General features: G+C 33.9%; 3 protein-coding genes across 3 annotated transcripts; 1 reads left to right on the top strand and 2 right to left on the bottom strand.

The window, feature by feature from the left end:
• Positions 1 to 1,056: 1,056 nt before the first annotated feature.
• akirin lies at positions 1,057 to 6,279 on the bottom strand. The gene is made up of 4 exons (XM_066400591.1): positions 5,810 to 6,279; positions 5,042 to 5,196; positions 4,482 to 4,644; positions 1,057 to 4,400 (listed from the first exon to the last, which is right to left on the bottom strand). Exons 1-4 carry the CDS (start codon positions 6,024 to 6,026, stop codon positions 4,390 to 4,392), a joined length of 546 nt encoding a protein of 181 aa, XP_066256688.1. The 5' UTR covers positions 6,027 to 6,279; the 3' UTR covers positions 1,057 to 4,389.
• Positions 6,280 to 8,344: 2,065 nt separating this feature from the next.
• Positions 8,345 to 9,526, bottom strand: LOC136415869 (mannose-P-dolichol utilization defect 1 protein homolog). Its single transcript, XM_066400727.1, has 2 exons — positions 9,151 to 9,526; positions 8,345 to 9,090 (listed from the first exon to the last, which is right to left on the bottom strand). The coding sequence occupies exons 1-2, from the start codon at positions 9,248 to 9,250 to the stop codon at positions 8,453 to 8,455; spliced, it is 738 nt and encodes a 245-aa protein (XP_066256824.1). The 5' UTR covers positions 9,251 to 9,526; the 3' UTR covers positions 8,345 to 8,452.
• A 198-nt stretch (positions 9,527 to 9,724) lies between these two features.
• On the top strand, positions 9,725 to 11,400 carry LOC136415870 (10 kDa heat shock protein, mitochondrial-like). Its single transcript, XM_066400728.1, has 3 exons — positions 9,725 to 9,884; positions 10,718 to 10,879; positions 10,952 to 11,400. The coding sequence occupies exons 1-3, from the start codon at positions 9,882 to 9,884 to the stop codon at positions 11,093 to 11,095; spliced, it is 309 nt and encodes a 102-aa protein (XP_066256825.1). The 5' UTR covers positions 9,725 to 9,881; the 3' UTR covers positions 11,096 to 11,400.
• The last annotated feature ends 7,577 nt before the right edge of the window (positions 11,401 to 18,977 follow it).

Raw genomic sequence — 18,977 nt, 5'->3', positions numbered from 1 at the left:
TAATATATGAAACGTGTTTACTTTATACGAGTTAATTAACAACTAAATTAACTAATAAAAATAGAAGTCGAACTTAACAGTACGAGGCAACGACAAGAGTGCTGCCATCTACTTTTGCCAAAGTAGCATTTTCTTAACAGCAAATAATCTGCAATAGGGAGGTCCACAAAAAGTTTAATTTCCATTATTTTAATTAATCGGTCATATAATTAACAAAATCACATGAATTGTTCTATGGGAAAGAAGCCCAAAAAAATATTAGAATTCTCGTAAACGCGCGAAACTCTGTCGCAGCGGTATGGCGGCACACAGTGATATTCTCAATTTCAACCAGGCAATGCCTCACGCAATGAATTGAGGATTATGGGAGAAACTTGGCTTCTCCAAACCTACATTTTATTACCTTGAATAACCATGCTTTGAGCGCAATTTTTGTGGTAGTGCATTTGCCACAATAATATAGACATTTTTCATATATTACTCAATTCAAGAAAATTCCAACTTTGTTAGTTTGAAAGATAGACTCCTCGACATGGTACTTGTGTTATATTTATGTTCGATTTACTTAGGAAGAAAAATAAAGCATTTTCAGCATTGTAAAGCTTAGTGCGTGATTGTATGACCTCCAAACTACAATTTCCTACAATAAGTAAAAAGAGGGTAGACCTGCCTATTAAGTAAACTTACACTATATTATCCGGCCAACCAATAATTTTAAATAAATCGCTTCTATTATCTAAGTCAAAGTTCGAAGAGAGGACACATAATCCTAGATTGAACAATTAAAAAGTAGTAAAAAAAATTGCTTATTCTAAGGCTTTCTACCTAAACAACATTTCCATGAGAACTTTTATTCAAGAATGTTATCCAGGCATAAAACCGTGTTATATGGGGGCTAAAAAAAGAAATTCTAAATACAAATATAGCGCTTACTAACAAAAAGTTGCATAAGTCTTAAACTAAATAAATCGTGATATTTAATAAATAAAACACAAATAGAGACATATTCTGTATTACTCAGAGAGGCGGAAACTATTTTTTTTAATAAAAAAAATATCGGTTTTGAGTATTGTAACTGTTTTACAAAGAATGTGTTAAAAAAAAGTTTTAGCCACTCTGGGTTCAGTTTAAACTGTGTGAGAATTATGGCAATACAGAGGGTAAGTTGCTAGTCCAACTCCACGATTTACCGTTACTAAAAAGCTCTGATTATATAGAATTAACATAGAGACAACATTCCAAAATTCACAGCACTCAAGAAATGAGCCTCTGACAGTAGCGGTTCGTGGTCATTATGATCGGAAGATGATTTAAGCAAGAGCATTATAGGAACATATAGAGACACATAGATATGTTACATGTTATCAGGTTTTGACACAGGCAGACACATTTAAAAAAAAATTATTAATATTGTAAATTTAAAGATAAATGAAATAACAAATCATGGTTCTTAATTCGGTTTAAATTCTTTATTTCTGATGGTGTTAGGAACGACTAAATACGATTTATAACTTTTAAGAATATTTTAATGTGAATTAAAACGTCAATAGAATTATAAGTTCAACTTTCATTTCACAATGAGCTCAAAAATTTGTAAAACATGCATAACATTTTTCTATTTAATTTTTGCATTATTTTGGCCGGGTCATTGTCCAATCGACTCTATGGAGGAACTAATATTGGTTTCCGAGGAATTTTGGAATGTGTTCTAACACGAAGCATTGTTATAACCGGTGTCACAGCTTTATGTTTGACAGAACATCATAGAGATCTATCTATTCTGCATCATGTTTGGACTGAGATAGATATTTTGCGCAAACATGATTCAGAATTGAGTAAGATTACTATTTTAACTTTTTATTTGAAAATCGAGCGTAGAAATTTTTCTGAGTAAAATGTCATAAAACCAAGAGATCATACATGCAAATATGTTCACTTAGAACAGCAGCTATATTTGAAAAGCATCTATAGTACTGTTTCAGCGTTATCGACGACTTACGCACTGGGACTGGTAGTTTCGTACAAATAAAAATACCTACCTACTTATTCATAATGTTGCCTTTAATTATATTATAGGCTTTACTTACACTCTATAAGAGGTAAACGTTCGAGAGACCGTTTGAGGGACTATGGTTCAACATCTAACATTAATCTGACAAAATCAGCTCAAAAAATTGTTGAAATGTTCTTTAATAATCTTTTGAGTCTCCCAAACAGTATGAACTAAATATCTCCAACGGCTACTCAGTTCGTCTGTAAAATAATCTTAAATTCTACGGTACTTACGAGTAAACACTACGCAATATTTTCACGATTTCTCGGTGGTAGGAGATCACTTAATTTCGTGGTCTGAATCTGCCGCTCGAAAATATATCACATCCAAGCGTTCTCAAAATTACACGTTTAAGAGAAAAGAAACAATATTTACAAAAGTAACACCGTATATATTATACTTCAATTCCTATCAGAATTAGAAAATAAATATAATTTTTAATATATATGTATATATATATATATATATATATATATATATATATGTATGTGTGTGTATATATATATCTATATATATATATTCATATATACATACATACATACATATATATACATACAGTGGTGGCCACCTGATTAGAAACGACTTTTACAAAAAATTAACATTGATTTATAAATATTTCAAACAATAGAAACGAATACAATATGCAAGTAATTTTAAAAGAATATCTCAATAGTAACACTATTTTATGCTATTCGCTTTTTTTTCAGTCAGTCTTAGGCGGCTGAGAAGCAAAAACAAAAATAGCGAAAACAAATATTTGGACATTTATTACGAAAGGAATCTAGATTGTGACATTTTTAAGTCGTATTTCGCACTTGCAATTCTTTCACCTATATCCTATCAGTGCAGAAATTAATATATTAATTGTAATTCATTGTATTATACAATGGGTAGAAATAAAAGTTGCGACAGTGCCACACGCAAAGTAATTTAGAGTTTCATGCAGTGTGGTTGGTTTTATAAAAATATCAGAGTATTTGAACTGTTAAAAAAAATAGTGTTCAGTGCTTTAGAACACATAAAAAAATATGGTACCCACGAAAATGTTCTATGACAAAAGAGGGCAAGAAAAACTAGCCAAAAAACTAACAAGACTATAGTACGGATGGTAAAGAAAAATTCAATGATGTCAGGGGGTATTAGAAAAAAAATTTTGGTACAACCCTTCATTTTTGCATGTACTATAAGATGACGGCTAAATAAAGTTCAGCTATTTGGTAGAGTTTCACGTAAGAGACCACTTTTAACGAAGAAAAACTGTTCAGTTCGGCTAAAGTTTGCAAGAAATCACCTTACTTGAGGGATAGATGATTGGGAAAATTTTTTATGGTCAGATGAAACTAAAATTAATAGAGTTGAAAGTAATGGTAGAGTGTATGTAAGACGTCCGAAAGGAAAAGAAAATAATCCAAGGTACACAACTGCCACATTAAAATATGGAGGTGGAGATATTAAATTATAGGGTTGTTTTCATTGGCACGGTGTTGGTCCTTTAGTTAGGATTTGTTATGGATGTTATGGACCAAGAAAAGGATAAAGACATTTTCACATATGCATTCGCCAAAGAAAATTTACCAGTTACTTGGATCTAACAACAGGATAATGATCCAAAACATACAGCCCATTCAGTTAAAAGATAGTTTCAAGATAAATACGTAACAGTTATTGACTGGCTTTTGTGCAGTCTTGACGTAAATTCTATTGAAAATCTTTGGTTTTAACTCAAAAGAAGAGTAAAGCAAGGAAAAATAAAAAACTTAAAGGAATTAAAGGAAATTGTTCAACAAAAATGGGGTCTTATATCACTGAAAATGTATCAACACTCAGTTGAGTCCATGCCAAGGAGGTGCACAGCTGTAATTAATAATGAAGGTTATCCAACAAAGTATTAGTTATTTTAATTTTAAGTAATCCTTTGAATTAATAATACATTTTCCTTTATTTTTTATAATGAAAAGATGTTTTTAATTAGTTGTTTGTAAATAAAAATGTATATTCACTGTCGCCTTATGTTGATTTGTAATGAATTATAAAATTCGAAAAAGAATAAATATTTTTCAAACGCTTATGTCAAGTAAAGTTATAATTTATAAATAAAATTTAATATATTTAAAATTCTTAAATTATCTTCAGAAGTTTAATATTTTGGTTTCATCGTTTTTAATTAGTTAGCCACCACTGTATATATAACGCCAGCAACGATTAAGATTATATTCTAAGGCATCTTGACATGCGACTGTTTGTTTCCTCGTTCGGCTGTATATATGTGTCGAAACATTTGTATAATTCCGGTTCTAGCGAGCATAACATCGCGCTATTGAAACTGTTGAAATACCTTAAGATAAATCTGAAAAAAGAAACACCAAGAATGTTTTTTTACTGTGGCCATTTCGAAATTCAAAACAAAAAAAAGATTAACGGTACATACAACTTGGTGCAGTTTGGCTGTTGTAATTTCTGTGGATTTGATCATAGGTGAATTTGACGAAGGCCTCATATTGTTCGGCAAGCTTTGCAGTTAAAACATTATCATATTCTTCTCTTATCTCAGATTCTCGTTCCCTAAGCATCCTCTCACAAATGATTCCAACCTACACGACATATTAAAATACATATGATGAAAATGTTAAAGTGTTAAAAAGTTGTGAATACAAAATTGCTATATTTTATTTTCCATTCCTAATAGATTTAGGATAAATTGGATCGGGATTTATGCCAGAAAAGTCAATATGATTTGTAGTTTCAAGAATTTAAAACTCTTCTAAAATATAAGTCTCAAATGTATTTCAGCTTTCAAAAATGTCTGTAAATTTTTTCAGAAAAATAAATAATGCAAGTGTGGGTCTCTGCAAGGTTACAAATTTTAGAAAGACAATAAATTGTTTGATTTTATAGAATTTGGAAAAATTATCACAAATTCAAACTTGTAGGTTTTATGAATTTTTAAGATTAATAATTAAAAAGTAATTGTAAAATTCTAAAATGTACCTGTTTGAAAGTAAATAATGGTTTCTCAGAGCGTGATGGGGAAATATCTCCAATCCCTTCGCTTCCACTACTGTCAGAGTTATCCATAGTGCATTGAAGTTGCTTACGTCTCTGGAATCTTTTCAACTCAGCTTTGATATTTTCAGCCATGTATTCTAAGAAACAAATTTATATTAGAAATTGACTCCTTGGCAAACTTATATTTAACAAACAAGATAAAAAAATATTTATATTTATATGCATGTAAGTTTATATTTCCTTGCTAGCAGGAAAAAATTTTTGAACAGGGAAAATACTTTTGCCACTCTAGGGTGGTCATGTTAGCAAAGTGAAAGATCCTTTAAGTACTGAAATTAACAATAAATTGGAAAATTAAAATTTCAATTTTTAACATGACAATAGACACAGCCACGTTCAAAAACGCAAATAACCTCCTATTACAAAATCTTCTGTAAACAAAACAGGCAGAAATAAAATTGGTTTAATAAGAATAACCTGGAACAGCAGTCAGTCGCAGTGGAACCAAAAAGTAATGCAACAGCAAAGATTTCTAAATTATGACTAAACAGAATTCATTAGTCCAGTTGTGGGGTAAAAACTGTGTGAAAATGTAACAATCATTAGTTATAATTACAAATATTGTGTAGAAGGGATACATTTTTTATAGTATTCTATAGATGAAAATCTTATAAATAATGCAGACTTTATTTGGATAAATTTGCAACTTACCCAAAAAAAAAATTATCCGTATTTTTTTAATCCACGTACCTGGAGAAATTTTACTTCCGAGTACATCTGGAAAAACGGAAGGTTGGGGGCTGCACATGGCACTGGAGCTGGGGCTGCCTGGTGAAGACCCTCCATATCTCTCCCGTTGAGTGGGACTAGTGCACAAAGGGGTGCATCGTCTCCTCTTGGTCGGCCTGCCTCCTCCAAGGAGTACCGAATCCCAATCTAGCGTTCTCTTCAGTGTTGCACACGCCATTTTTAGTAGGGTCTACGACGGTTAGAAACAGATACCGAAACCGTGACTTCACTCGTTTTACTGAAGCGGTGAAATAAAGAGATTACTGAGTCTGAGTGTTTTTGAATTTACTTTAGTCGGTCTTAACAATTTTTTTTTAGGAAGCTTTTCTCGGCTCCAATATGGCGAAACGATATCAGAGAACACTGAAAATGACAAAACAAACAATCAAACAATCATCGGACATTTTGGAAACATATGAAAGTAGGTGGCAGGTGGCGTCGATGTTAAAAATGCGCATGCGCCTTGACAAAGCGTTTCAGAATGTAGTTTTTCAAGGTAGGGAGTATTGAGAGTACTCTATTTGACAGAGTGAGTATTTTATATTTATTTCAATGTAATCCGTTTTCTAACGTATCAAATATTCGACATAGAACTTTTATTTTAGCTCTTTCTCCTTACTGTCATTTATGCAGGCTTCTGGATAGCAAACACGAGTAAAAAAAGGATACAAAACATGAATCTTGCTAAAATATGTACATATACAAGAAAAATGTATTACAAATGAATTAAGGTTTCCCCGTTACCGAATATTAGTATGAAGTGACTCACCCTATACAGTATTTCTGCAAGAAAACTTTTCACCCTGTTAACACCCTACATAAGCTCGAGTTATTTTCCGAATCTTTATTATCATATACAGGAGGTGGACAAAATAATATGAACACTATGCCATAAACTACAACTTGTTTCACGTTGGCAACACTGCTTTTATGCAAATGATGCGATGCATATATATTGTACAATTTATATGGTACCTTTTGTTGGTTAGGTTTCGGTATATTACGTGCTTTCTTATGCAGTAGTTACAACAAGGTATCGATGAAATGTGTGATCTCTCAGATTTCGAAAGAGGGCAAATCATTGGGGCTCGATTAGCAGGAGCGAGTGTAACAAAAACAGCTGAATTGTTTAACGTTTCACGAAGGACAGTATCTACGGTAATGACAGCATACACAAAATATGGCAAAATATCATCAGCGAAGAGAAATAGTGGACGAAACACAAAGTTAACTGACAGAGACCGACGAACATTAAAAAGAATTGTGGCCCGACAATATAAAACTACCGCAACAAAAGTAACAACAGAACTCAACACTCACTTGAGTAATACTGTTTCGACAAAAACAGTACGGTGAGAACTCTACAAGGCTAACATTCATGAAAGGGTTGCAATTGCGAAACCCTTTATAACGAAAGCCAATGCAAAGTTACAAAACAAGTGGTGTTATGATCATAAAAATTGGACACTTGATGGTTGGAAGAATGTGGTAAGGTCCGATTAATCATCATTTACTTTGTTTCCTACAAGTGGCCGTATTTATGTATGGAGAAGTCTAAAAGAAGGTTATGATCTGGACTGCCTGCCGTGAAGCACGGAGGAGGTTCAGTTATGATTTGGGTGGCTATATCATGGTATTCAGCTGGTCTTATCATTCACTTGACTGGTCAGATTACTGCGAATGATTGTCTCGACATCTTCAATGATGAAGTCCTTACCATGACCAGCATATTGCTGCCAAACACTGCCATATTCCAAGATGATAATGCACCTATACACACAGCCAAAAAGGTTCAGTCTTGGTTTGAGGAGCATCAAAATATAATCAAATATCTTCCCTGGCCAGGACAGTTGCCTGATCTCAACATAATTGAACCATAATGGAGAATTTTAGAGCAGCGTGTGGGGAACAGATTTCCATCTCCGACCTCACTGAAGTAATTGGCGGATGTTTTGGTAGAAGAATGGTATAATATTCTGTTGGAAACTATTCAGACACTCTATGAATCTATTCCGCGAAGAATTGCAGCTGTTATAAAAGCAAATGAGGGTCCAACACGTTATTAGTTAATAAATATTGTGTATATGTCAGGTGTTCATATTATTTTGTCCATCCCCTGTATGTACTTATGGGTGATTATTAAAAAACCCTAGCAGCAGGCGGTGAATCGTAAACGTAGAGCGTTAATTAAGTATTTGTCATCAAATATCTGATATTTTAACGCCAACTTAACGTTTTTTCTAAGGATCACCTTCCTTTATATTTTCTATTTCGTCATGTTAATTTTATGTATTTTCAGTTTGATTCTTCATTCAGAAGCAAACCTCCACAATGCAAAACATTTTCAAATTGTCGCATTTCCGCGTCAAAGCAAATACGTTATATTATGTTGAAAACGTTTATAATACATTTAGGGCCACTGCCACCAGATCAATGTACTGAAAACTTTACTTCGTAGATAACTTACATTGATATTATCTTTTTGGTAAAGTTGCCAAGAATTTGAACTTCATTGAATAGGTGTAGGACCCTGTCTGTTATCAAAATAAATTGCTTAACAATTTTCATTCATTTAGATAATATTGGAGCCTCATAACATTTCTATTACTGTGATTTTTCCTTAACTTTTTCTGTAGCATTCCAATAATAAATTAACTGAAATACCAACAATGCATTAACTGAAGTACTGGCAACATATGTTGCAATTGTGATTGGATCTCCTGTTTCTTGTATAGATGTAAAAATCCTTGCTGACGACCCAGCTAATAGTAAAATAAGAGTTGCTGCAGATAGTTGACCAGTGTGTCCATTTGCATAGTTAGTTCTTGCTTGTAACAACTTACTTACTACAACAATTATTATGTTAACTGACGTTAACATCAAAAGTACATTGATTGGAGTAAGGCCACTCATGAGGATAAAGCAAACTATGAGAACTGAAATAACATACAGAACTGATATAGCTATTTTGCCTGAATAAATTAAAACTAATGTTGCAATGATCAAAGTTTGTACCCCAACAAAAAAAGTGTCTCCCCATGAATTAAATGGAAAGCCTTTGACAAAGTTGTAGGACATATAAATAACTATTGCAGATATTTCTAAGGTAACACTCCAAATGTTTATTCCTTGGCCACTTTTATTATTGACTATCTTGAGGATCTGAGGTACTTTCACCAGTGTTGAACCAAGGATTAGACCAAGACCTAGACCTGTGCTTAATGTTGATTTGAAACAGACCACTAAAAAGGTATGTCTTCGATTAGCATTGTACATTGGTTCTATGGATATTGGTTACTTACCATCAGTGAAGTTTAGATCTGCAAAGTAATTGTCAAAACATTGTGGTGTAAACAGGAGTAGAGCCACTCGGCGAAACAGATCTGATGCAATCATGTTCATTAAATACGAAATATGTTTAGAATTACAAAATTTTAAACATAGAGATTGTTATATTCTACCAGTTGAATTTTACTTTTTTTAATTGACTTGATAGGACTTATCTTTTATCTTTTTTACAACTTTCGTCACTACTTGAGACTTCAGTAACTACTTCAACTCTGACTTAATACCATATTATTATTTTATTATTTAATGAAATAAATTATGTATGCATTTAATTTCGTTAAACCTAACATCTACCAATGTTGTTACATACAGCTGTCACCTGAGATAGCTGGTGGTCATTTATCTATCACCCCGATTGTCACTTCAAGAATGTGTGAACCTTTAGAGTTGATAGTGATGGGTGGGTAGAGAGAATAGGCTTTTCTTTAATTGAAAGCGTCTATTACTATGGAACTGTCAAAGCTCACTGTCATGTGATTGTTTTTGGTACTTACTACAAGATGGTGCTGCATGGCTTGATTAGGAGATAACCTCAACAACCTCTGCCAATTGTCAAAGGACTTCTGTAGGACTGGTTGTTCCAGAAAATTCCAGGTTCTAATTTTTCACGCCGTGAAACTAATAAAGCATTTTAAGATTCATTTTTTAAATTTTAGTTACGTTCAAGTAAAGATAACATTCAAATATGGTAAGTAAAATTTACAGTTTATTGTAGTTTTAGTATTCCCATTGATAGAGTAGCACATGGTTTCCTAACGCCTTTACTCAAGGCAACGTTGAGGAGTTCATCTAGGGAGTTGTCCTAATGATTCTGATACATAAATGTACTATTCTTATAGTTTGAAATAGAATTTTGTAGGATTTTAAGTGTTTGTGGTTTCATGGGGAGATGGACATGGACTTTGATATAGAAATTTTTTTCTAAGAAAATTTGTGCACAAATTTATTTATCAAACAGTACAATAAGGTGTAGAAATATACAATTTTGATTATATTTCATCTAGACATACATTATGAAACGTTTATCCACAATCTTTCACAATTGTAAAAGCATAAATATGCATAATTAACCAACTTTAACTTGAGAAGATTAACGTCTATTTTAGCTCTGCATTTAAATAATTTGAACATCATGTAGACTATACTTGTAGTAGCAGTGAAGCAATTCATAAACATGTTATTTAGTTGTGTGTGCACATAGTTTTGCTTGAGTTGATTATTGGTTTATTGCTCCATTTCAATGGAAACTATATTGGGGTTAAGTTTATCAGTACCTCAACAACCTGGCCTTATGGCCTGGTTTCTTAAATTCCTGGTATTTTTGCCAGCAAAATTTCCATATCTACAATGAAAGTAAAGTACACCTTTCATTCATTCATATGATTGTGTAAATTATTTTGCTCGAAAAGTTATCAGAAGTTTGAGAAACCAGACCTAAAGTTTTCAGTGAGAGATTAAAATTTTTCAATAGTAGCTTTTCAATTTTGTAGATAATATTTGTCTATTTTTTTCTTAATATAGAGTGGAGCTATTAAACGTTTAGTCCCTCTTTTCGATCGCGTTCTAATAAAAAAAGCTGAAGCTGTTACCAAGACGAAAGGTGGGATTGTTATTCCTGAAAAAGCACAAGGCAAAATACTGCAAGGCACTGTTGTTGCTGTAGGACCTGGTCAGAGGAAAGACGTAAGATCAAATTACTTTATTGGTGTCTGTATAGCAAAACTTTAATTAAATGTTTAAAATTTTTGTTTACAGGATGGTAGCCATATTCCCCTATCAGTAAAAGTAGGCGAAACCGTCCTTTTACCTGAATATGGCGGCACTAAAGTAGAGATTGAAGAAAATGTTGAATATCACCTTTACAGAGAAACCGATATTTTGGGGAAACTTAATGCCTAAATGCAACTTATTCGTAGAACTCAATGATTCCAAAATTTATGTTAAAAACATTGTGCATTTGAATATTTTTTTAATGTAACTGGTTGGTCCCAAGAATAAGATCTGCAATTATAAACAGTTCAGTTGAGGTTTCGAATATGTGAGTGTTTTTATAAAACAGTGATGAAACTTTGACTTTTTGACTGTGTTTCTGACTGCTTTTATATTACTTGCAGCGGGAGCAGTAGTCACTGTTAATGCTTATTGAGTAGTAAGGTTGTTGTTAGTTTCTATTCGATCTATATTATAAGGTTGTTTGTACAAAATATTGAGTTTTATTTATAAAATAGTTGTGCAAGAAGAGACATTGAAGAGAGGGGAACTCGGGAGCTCTGAAAATTTTTCTTGGGTATTTGTATAGAAGTAATTAGAAAAATATAGAAACATGCAAATGCAATAATTATTATTGTTGCCATAACTCAGATTTACGGTAGAATTATATTCATTGCGTGCTTCATTAACGTTGCAAAAAGATGCCACGCTTGAGATGACCAGAATATAACAAAATACGCATCAGCCTAGTTTGCGGATAGAAAGATATGTGGGGGACACTAACCTATTATTTGTCATGAAGTGTCCATGACTGCCTCTACAGTACCTTCATTAAATTAATACTCTTAGCTCCAGTAGTTCTATTATTATACCTTCTTGTGTAAATTATTATCACTCATGTATAGATACCGTAACATTCGCATGCATGTAACTTAACGTAACAATTCATAGAAATTGCAATTCGCGTACGGCACGCCATTAAACTCATTCGTAGAGCGTCTTCGTTATGCACCGTTAATTTGATCCGAACAACAGGTGCATTGTACTCTTTGATTTCACCCTTGGGCTATCAAGCGAGTCACCCCTATACTTTATTAACTGGGGTGATGCTTCTGAGTGCGTATTTTTTCGGATCGTTCAGTGCCAGCCTACTGATTTTTTTGAATTATTACATAGATTTAATAACTGATCACTGGCCTGAAACGAATTTGATTTTGTTATGCCATTTCGGTGGACAATTACTGAGTTTGACCCAATACAAAAAAACACAAATGGTGATGTATCAACCTGTTTGAAAAGTAGGTAGGTTTTGTGTATCTTATTAGAGAATGTCCGTCGCCAGTGTTTGCGAAATGATGTGTTATTAACATTAATGAACAGTTTGAAATGTTCTCATTGTCAAGAAGAATAATATTAATTAGCTGGTAGCAGAACATAGAAAGGAAGCAATCTTTCTCACCTTAGCACGTTGAAATTTGCACATAATGAAAAAATGAGCATAAGACTTCTCTGAATTTCGAATCAATTTTAATGGTTATTGTTATGCACAATATAATTCAAAAAGACGCAAAATCGGTTGAGTGTCTTTAACAGCATATACAGGGTGTTTGATTTGAAATAAGGAAAGGGCAATCTATTTTCCTGATGCTACTTGCAAATTGTCACTATTGCTTGTGAGTTTGTCCTAATCAAGTGATTGCTACTACCGAATAGCCGCATTTTAGTCACATAATCTGCTGTACGCGTTCCGTTTCATTGCACTCAAAACGAGCTAATGCGAATGAACAATAGACAACCCAGTGTCCTATTCAATTAAACAAAATTAATTGCCTAAAATGACAACAGCATTTTTTCCTCCGCTATGCAGTCATTGAAAAATTATTCCACACATCCTCTTGGGGGCCCCACGAAGATGACGGTCTGTTGCGTGCATTATCAGATAGCGATCTGCAGGTCCCTGGGCATCGCTCCCTCCTCCACCGAACCGTATCTCCGTCTTTGAGCTCATTACCTTCGAAAATTACGTCGGCGAAGATGTTCTTCTGGCTTTTTTACCTCAAGGAGGGAATATCGTTGGTCGAAAATCTGAAAAGCACTCTTCTTGTACAATATTGTAGATTGTTACGGTTGGTAACTTGATGGATGATAGGAGACTGGGCACGAGCTCGTTACGTTATGCAATTATTAACATTCATATGTGTTCTTTGGATGTAGGAAATTATTGATGAAGTCGTTTGTTAATGCAAGTTCGGGTGGATGAAATGTGATAATATTTGAAGTTTTTAATTTAAAAGTACAGATAGTTGCCATTCTAAATTGAACTCAATCACTGGGTTTTCCATAGCTCTCTGATTTTTTTAATCTGTATTCCTGCTTGGCATCTTAATTTTTCGCTTTTATTTGCTTTTTATTTCAGTTGTTTTTCTTTGAGATTTCTACTGTGAATTTTTTTTCACACTTGTTATTAAGTATATTTAATTAAAAAAATGCTATAGTCGATTTACATATCTTCAAGACAGATACGATCAGAACAATAATACACGTGTCATCCACCACGTGGCCAACCACTGATTGGTCTATAGCTGCAGGTGACGAATTGTTTTACAGGGTTGCAATTAGTTTCATTTTCATTGCTTTTGTACGTACCTACATACATGTTATTAATTATTATTTACTGTTATATATGTAAATTTTAATTTATTAAATTATTTTACATATAAGCTCACATATAGTCTATTATTACATTTAAAGAGGGCCTAAATGCGGTCCTGTTGAATAGTTTTGCTATACCTGCGCTTGTTTTGTTCGTGTCTATTTTGATAATAAATAGATTTTAGTTTCCATTTTTTTATTAATTCCGATTCCTGACCACTCTATAGTTTTAAAGCAGTAGGTATATACTCGTGTGTCTAAAGCAGGACTTCTTAAGTGCAAAGCACATGCTACACTTAACCTTAACTGTGATCCAGCAATTGCTCATGTTCTCTTTCCTAAAATATCTAACAAGTTAATGGTTTTAAGTTAATTAACCAAAGAATTATGCCTCCGTTATGTCATAACTAGTTCCCATTAAACAAGTCTGAGCATAACGGAAGGATGAAATCTGAATTTAGTAGTAGTTAGGAGCTCAAGAAATCGGCCGAGCAAAAAGATAATTTAGAAGTTTTCTCATCGTTTGTCTCTCGGAATTAACGAAACAAAGCGAGAGCAAACCGGTGTTGCGGTGACGAAAAATACAGATATAAAATCGCTGTTTGCTACCGTGGCAGAGTCTCTTTCACACATCGCTGATTTTTGGACGATTTCTCGTTTAAGAACAGGAAATTCTGAAAAAAATCAGTTTTATGTAATTTCCTATTTAATGAAACAAATAACAAGTTGCATACTTATAATTAACAAAAACGAAAACCAACAAGATTCTTTTTCGATCGATTCTATCAACAAATTCCCGATATGAAAGATTCAAAAGCTGAAACCTGAAACACACACGATGTCTTATTCATACACGGATTAGTCAAAGTAATTTCCTATCGAATCAAATTGTTCGGAACGGGATGTGGCACGTTGCATAATTTTCTTCCTTTACAAGATAAAACATCAAGTTTGAAAATAATAAAGTATGATCATTTATGAAATGCGTAAATAATATTCTTTCGATATTAATATCCGAGATGGCGGCAATTTATGGCCTATAGAGCGCATCGCTTTATCGCCTCTCTAATACTTATAATCACAGGATATTTGTAATGGACAACACATCCGATCTTATACTATTTATTCAGTTGTGTTACTGAATCATCAAATAATAATTATTGTAATAACTATTTTCTTTTACTTGTACTTCCTTTAGCCTTTAGCCAACCGTGGGGATCTCGATAACCGCGAAAAATAATATTACAATTCAAGAATATGTATATCGTTTTAAAATTTGGAAAATGACTCAGAGGTGCGCGAAAAACTAAAATTTTGGACAAAATTTTTATTTTTAAAAGAAAAAACTAGTGGATCTTGAATTATTATTTTAAACCATTACAATATACTGAGTAAGAAAAAATATGTTTAAAGTGGACAAGTACTGCTTGGATAGGAACTTACTTATTTTGAAAATAAAAAAAATATGGAATTAGGGGAAATATAAATGGAAGGGGAAGAACCGGAAAGTCTCACTAATGATAACGATATTGGTCGAGACAATATACTGGGCCCGCTACCATTCTTAATTGAATAGAATATTTATTTTCTACGAGAAACAGTTTAAGCTTGAGGATTGCTTTGGCTTTGCATCTTCTCAACATTTTTAATACAATTGAATGAAGAAATTTGGAGGATCATGAAAATGCGGTAAAAATTATAAATGAAGAACCAATGAAAGTACTCTATTTGCTGTAAACACTGTATTTTTTCAAAATCGAAATCGATGGTTCTCATGGTGCCTAAACCATAACTAGTCTCTTCAGTTCTCATGCTGCTTTAAAGCCATAATCTTAAAACAAACACAAGTCAACCCACCGAAATTTCACACGCTCTGTAACCTTTTGTACGTTACAATAATTAAAAAATGCATTATTCCGAATTGGCCTTAGCTGGGCTGTAAGTTCGTTGTATTTCAAGTATGTGGATGGTCGGAACCATGTTTTATCACTGAATTCCTAAAAAATTTTTCATAAATTAGATGGAATTTGTCGGACAACAGCCTTTTGCTTCTGACCTTTGGTCTCGAGCAACTTCTGTATTTTATAGAGTTTAGATTTCGTATTTTGGGGGCTTATAATATTCTAACAGTTTTCCAACGAAACATAATACGGTAAACTACGGCAAAGAGCAAAAACCTCTTACGTGGGTTCTCAAGCCTATCGAGGAAATAAAAATCGCTTACTCTTGATTTTAAATGGAACGCTTCGTAGTATAGGAAGGAGGAGGAAAAGAACCATTGAAAAAAAACTGTAGCAGCGAATGGGATGGTGGTTTAACTAGAAATTCTTCCTTCTATTGTATTTTAACGCGGTCCCACCACTGTTTTTCCTATAGTCGAGGAACAATAGTGCGGTTCTTCTTTCATATAGTTGAGTCGAAGAATGTGTGTGATAGTTCTCTACCAGGTGTATCCGACACCTGTCTTATATGGTTGATTAAAGTAACATAATGCAAATGCAATTCTAGAAAGCGATATTTGGAAGCAAAAGATAGGTACTGCAACAAATTTAATATAACTAAATGTCCATGTGTATTTGTCAATGCTATAATAGTGTTCTAATTTGTGTTATCTTTGCTGATTCAAATCCTATTGTGAAAAGAGAATAACCGTGGCTTTGGTTCAAGGCAGTTGAACGTTCAGTTAAGAAAGTTCTCTAACATTGATAAGAAACTGAAACATGTTCTGTTCACATTTAATCCTTTCCAGTTCCATTTTCGGCTCATCGCATGGAAACTTTTCCAAAACATCTAGTAGCTTTTATTTTTTTTTATTTAGGAATTTAATTTTTCCTTATGTCCTTTGCAGTCCTAAGATGACCTGGTTTCTTCGCAAGTTTTTATTAGTAGGTACACGTAGATTGAGTGACTCTTCTGACGAGCCTCTTGAAACTGTGGCCATCTTGTAAGTCCAGATTGAAGAATCCAACTATACCTCGACCGAAGGTTCCGAGTCAGTTGTCACAACCAGTGAGCTCCGACTATGACTAATAGCTGCCCATCAGAGCACTGTCACGGTTCTACAGGTGCAAAGACCTCTAGTGAGGTAGGGGTACTACCTGTCGACGAGTACCGTCCATGTCCACGGTTCGCAGTTCGAGTTCAGTCGTGTAATCGAAACGCACGCGAATCTCGGTACCGGCGGCGGTACCCGGACGAGAATAAGGTACTTGATCTGGCTTTGTTTGATGTGCTTTCCAGTTACTGTTTTACCGGTTCTGATGAGTTGTTCAATTTGTTTGGTACACAGTATAGCCGGCTTCAGTACCGGTCTACGACACGATATTTCATCGATATTATTGCTCTGGTACTATTACGTGTACGTATTTTATGTATGCCGTAAGTATCGTTAAGCGGTCTAGGCCGTAAAAATGAATTTCAATGTTATTCGATGAAGAGTTATTTACGGTGAATTGAGGTTTATACATAAATTGTGAAATTTTTAGATTTCAATACTACAATTTTGGTAATTTCGCACATGCTCATTATGATGTGTGGAGTAGTAAAATTACTAATAAATTGCTTATTGCTCCAATTATGGCGTCAGTAAATAATTCCGGTGTAGAATGATGAGTGACGATAATTTTGACGGTTTCAAGGCACAGATAGCACGATATTTTCACGACTTTTTAGATATAAAAATGTGGGAATTCCCAATCTATTCACTTATAGTTTCCAATTTGGAACAAAAAGTTAGAACACCTCTAATCGATCATGGAAAAAAGACCACGAATACCCGAAAAAAAAACATGTTAATGGATCAAATGCGTGTTGTTGCTTTTGCTGTAAACTAAAGCAGTTACTTTATATTTATTTCTGAGAATTTGTCACAATAATTGTTAATTATTTCAGCCATTGTTGCATTTATCAGTTGTGGAACCATCATGCCTTGAACGATATCCACTCACAGCTACAGCCACCATAAAGTAAATAGTAAATCTGATGGTGTCACATATCATATTCAGGCCGTAATTCCAGCATAAGCGTTCCAATCATTTCACATTTCGTCGTCTTTGTACGAAAATCTTTGGAGAATCCTCTAAGTGAAAAAAATTAGTTATAACATTAAACCTGAATTAATGCTAATTATTAGAAAACTGCTACACACTTCAGAGCTCGATCAACAATCCCTTATATTAGGGGATCCCATATAAGTCTCAGAATTGTTGAGGTGTGAAAATATCCATTATAGTATTCCTTTAAGCACCCCCCCCCCTCCTCCTCCTCCTCCTCCTCCTCCTCCTCCTCCATCGTAATATCCCCTTAAGCATTAGTTCTCGAGGAAGCCCTTGACAAACTTCAGAATTTTCGGAACTCTAGAATAGTTTTAACCGATTCGAGGTGCTCACAACCTTCGTAAACCTGAAAATTTGTGTTAAGGGTGGATTAAATCGAGTCAACGGCAAACCTTGGCGCTTCAAATTTAGTTATATCACAATTCCGCAAATAACATAAAGTCGTCTCTACGATGCTACCATTGCTTTAGCGTTACACTACCGCGACGCTAGCGGTTAATTCGCCAAATTATTTCCTTTACTTCTAGGTCAAAAAATAGTGCTTTATGTGTGTGTTTTGGGGTAGACAATGTTGCGCTTTAAGGCCGTTTGGGGAAGAAAAATCTTGCTGTTCGACTTTCTACGTACCATTATGTAGTTAGTGCTACTTAAAACTGATAACTACCAGCTGGCGTCAGCACTAGGTTGTCTGTAGTTACCACGAGTATTTATCTATTTTAAAGATAAAAATTAAGCGCGGTAGAATTTACCACACCTATTTTGAGTAAAAACAAGAACACAAGCATCCATCCATCCATCCAAATTTACGGTATTTACATTTTGAAGCGTAGGTAGAATATATCGGGTGTATTTTTAAAAACTTGCCACCCCTCATATTTCTAGAAGTGCAAACTAAAGTTAAAAATGCTGAGACACATTGACCTTAGAACGGAGGGGGAAGAAATTAGATTTTCACCCTTAATTGACAATATCGCCGGGGTGGTTCACAGATTTTTTTTTAAATAGGGAACATGAGTCAAGTAACAAATCATTTTAAAGGTTTTCAAATTCTATAAACCGTGCAAAAATGTTGTTTTTTTTAAATTAAAATTTAGTTGAAAAAATTGGTCATTCCGTGGAATTATTAAAAGAAGAACGAATAGGAATAAACACTCAATATTGGATGAGGGTTTATTACATTTCCAACAAGATGATGTCTCTTCACATTATGTTTTATTGGTTCGACAGTTTCTTAACAATAATTTTCCTGATAGGTGGATTAGCAGAAAAGATACCGTCGAGTGGCCAGCTAGATCTTCCGACCTTACATCTCTCGAGTTCTTCCTTTGAGGATACCTTAAAAGCGTGGTTTACGCGACTCCTGT

Source organism: Euwallacea similis, chromosome 21, assembly GCF_039881205.1.
Source record: "Euwallacea similis isolate ESF13 chromosome 21, ESF131.1, whole genome shotgun sequence".
NCBI classification, from domain to species: Eukaryota; Metazoa; Arthropoda; class Insecta; order Coleoptera; family Curculionidae; genus Euwallacea; species Euwallacea similis.
The sequence above is the reverse complement of the archived record's forward strand: the minus strand, read 5'-3'. Positions and strand labels throughout refer to the sequence as shown.

What these genes read in the sequence shown, in the direction of transcription:
- akirin (XM_066400591.1), bottom strand. Translation starts at nt 6,026, where the DNA reads ATGGCGTGTGCAACACTGAAGAGAACGCTAGATTGGGATTCGGTACTC. An exon ending in CGGAAGTAAAATTTCTCCAG is followed by an intron (nt 5,197 to 5,809) that starts GTACGTGGATTA and finishes TTTGTTTCTTAG; the next exon opens with AATACATGGCTGAAAATATC. An exon ending in CATTATTTACTTTCAAACAG is followed by an intron (nt 4,645 to 5,041) that starts GTACATTTTAGA and finishes TATGTCGTGTAG; the next exon opens with GTTGGAATCATTTGTGAGAG.
- LOC136415869 (XM_066400727.1), bottom strand. Translation starts at nt 9,250, where the DNA reads ATGAACATGATTGCATCAGATCTGTTTCGCCGAGTGGCTCTACTCCTG. An exon ending in AGATCTAAACTTCACTGATG is followed by an intron (nt 9,091 to 9,150) that starts GTAAGTAACCAA and finishes ATACCTTTTTAG; the next exon opens with TGGTCTGTTTCAAATCAACA.
- LOC136415870 (XM_066400728.1), top strand. An exon ending in GACCTGGTCAGAGGAAAGAC is followed by an intron (nt 10,880 to 10,951) that starts GTAAGATCAAAT and finishes TTTTGTTTACAG; the next exon opens with GATGGTAGCCATATTCCCCT.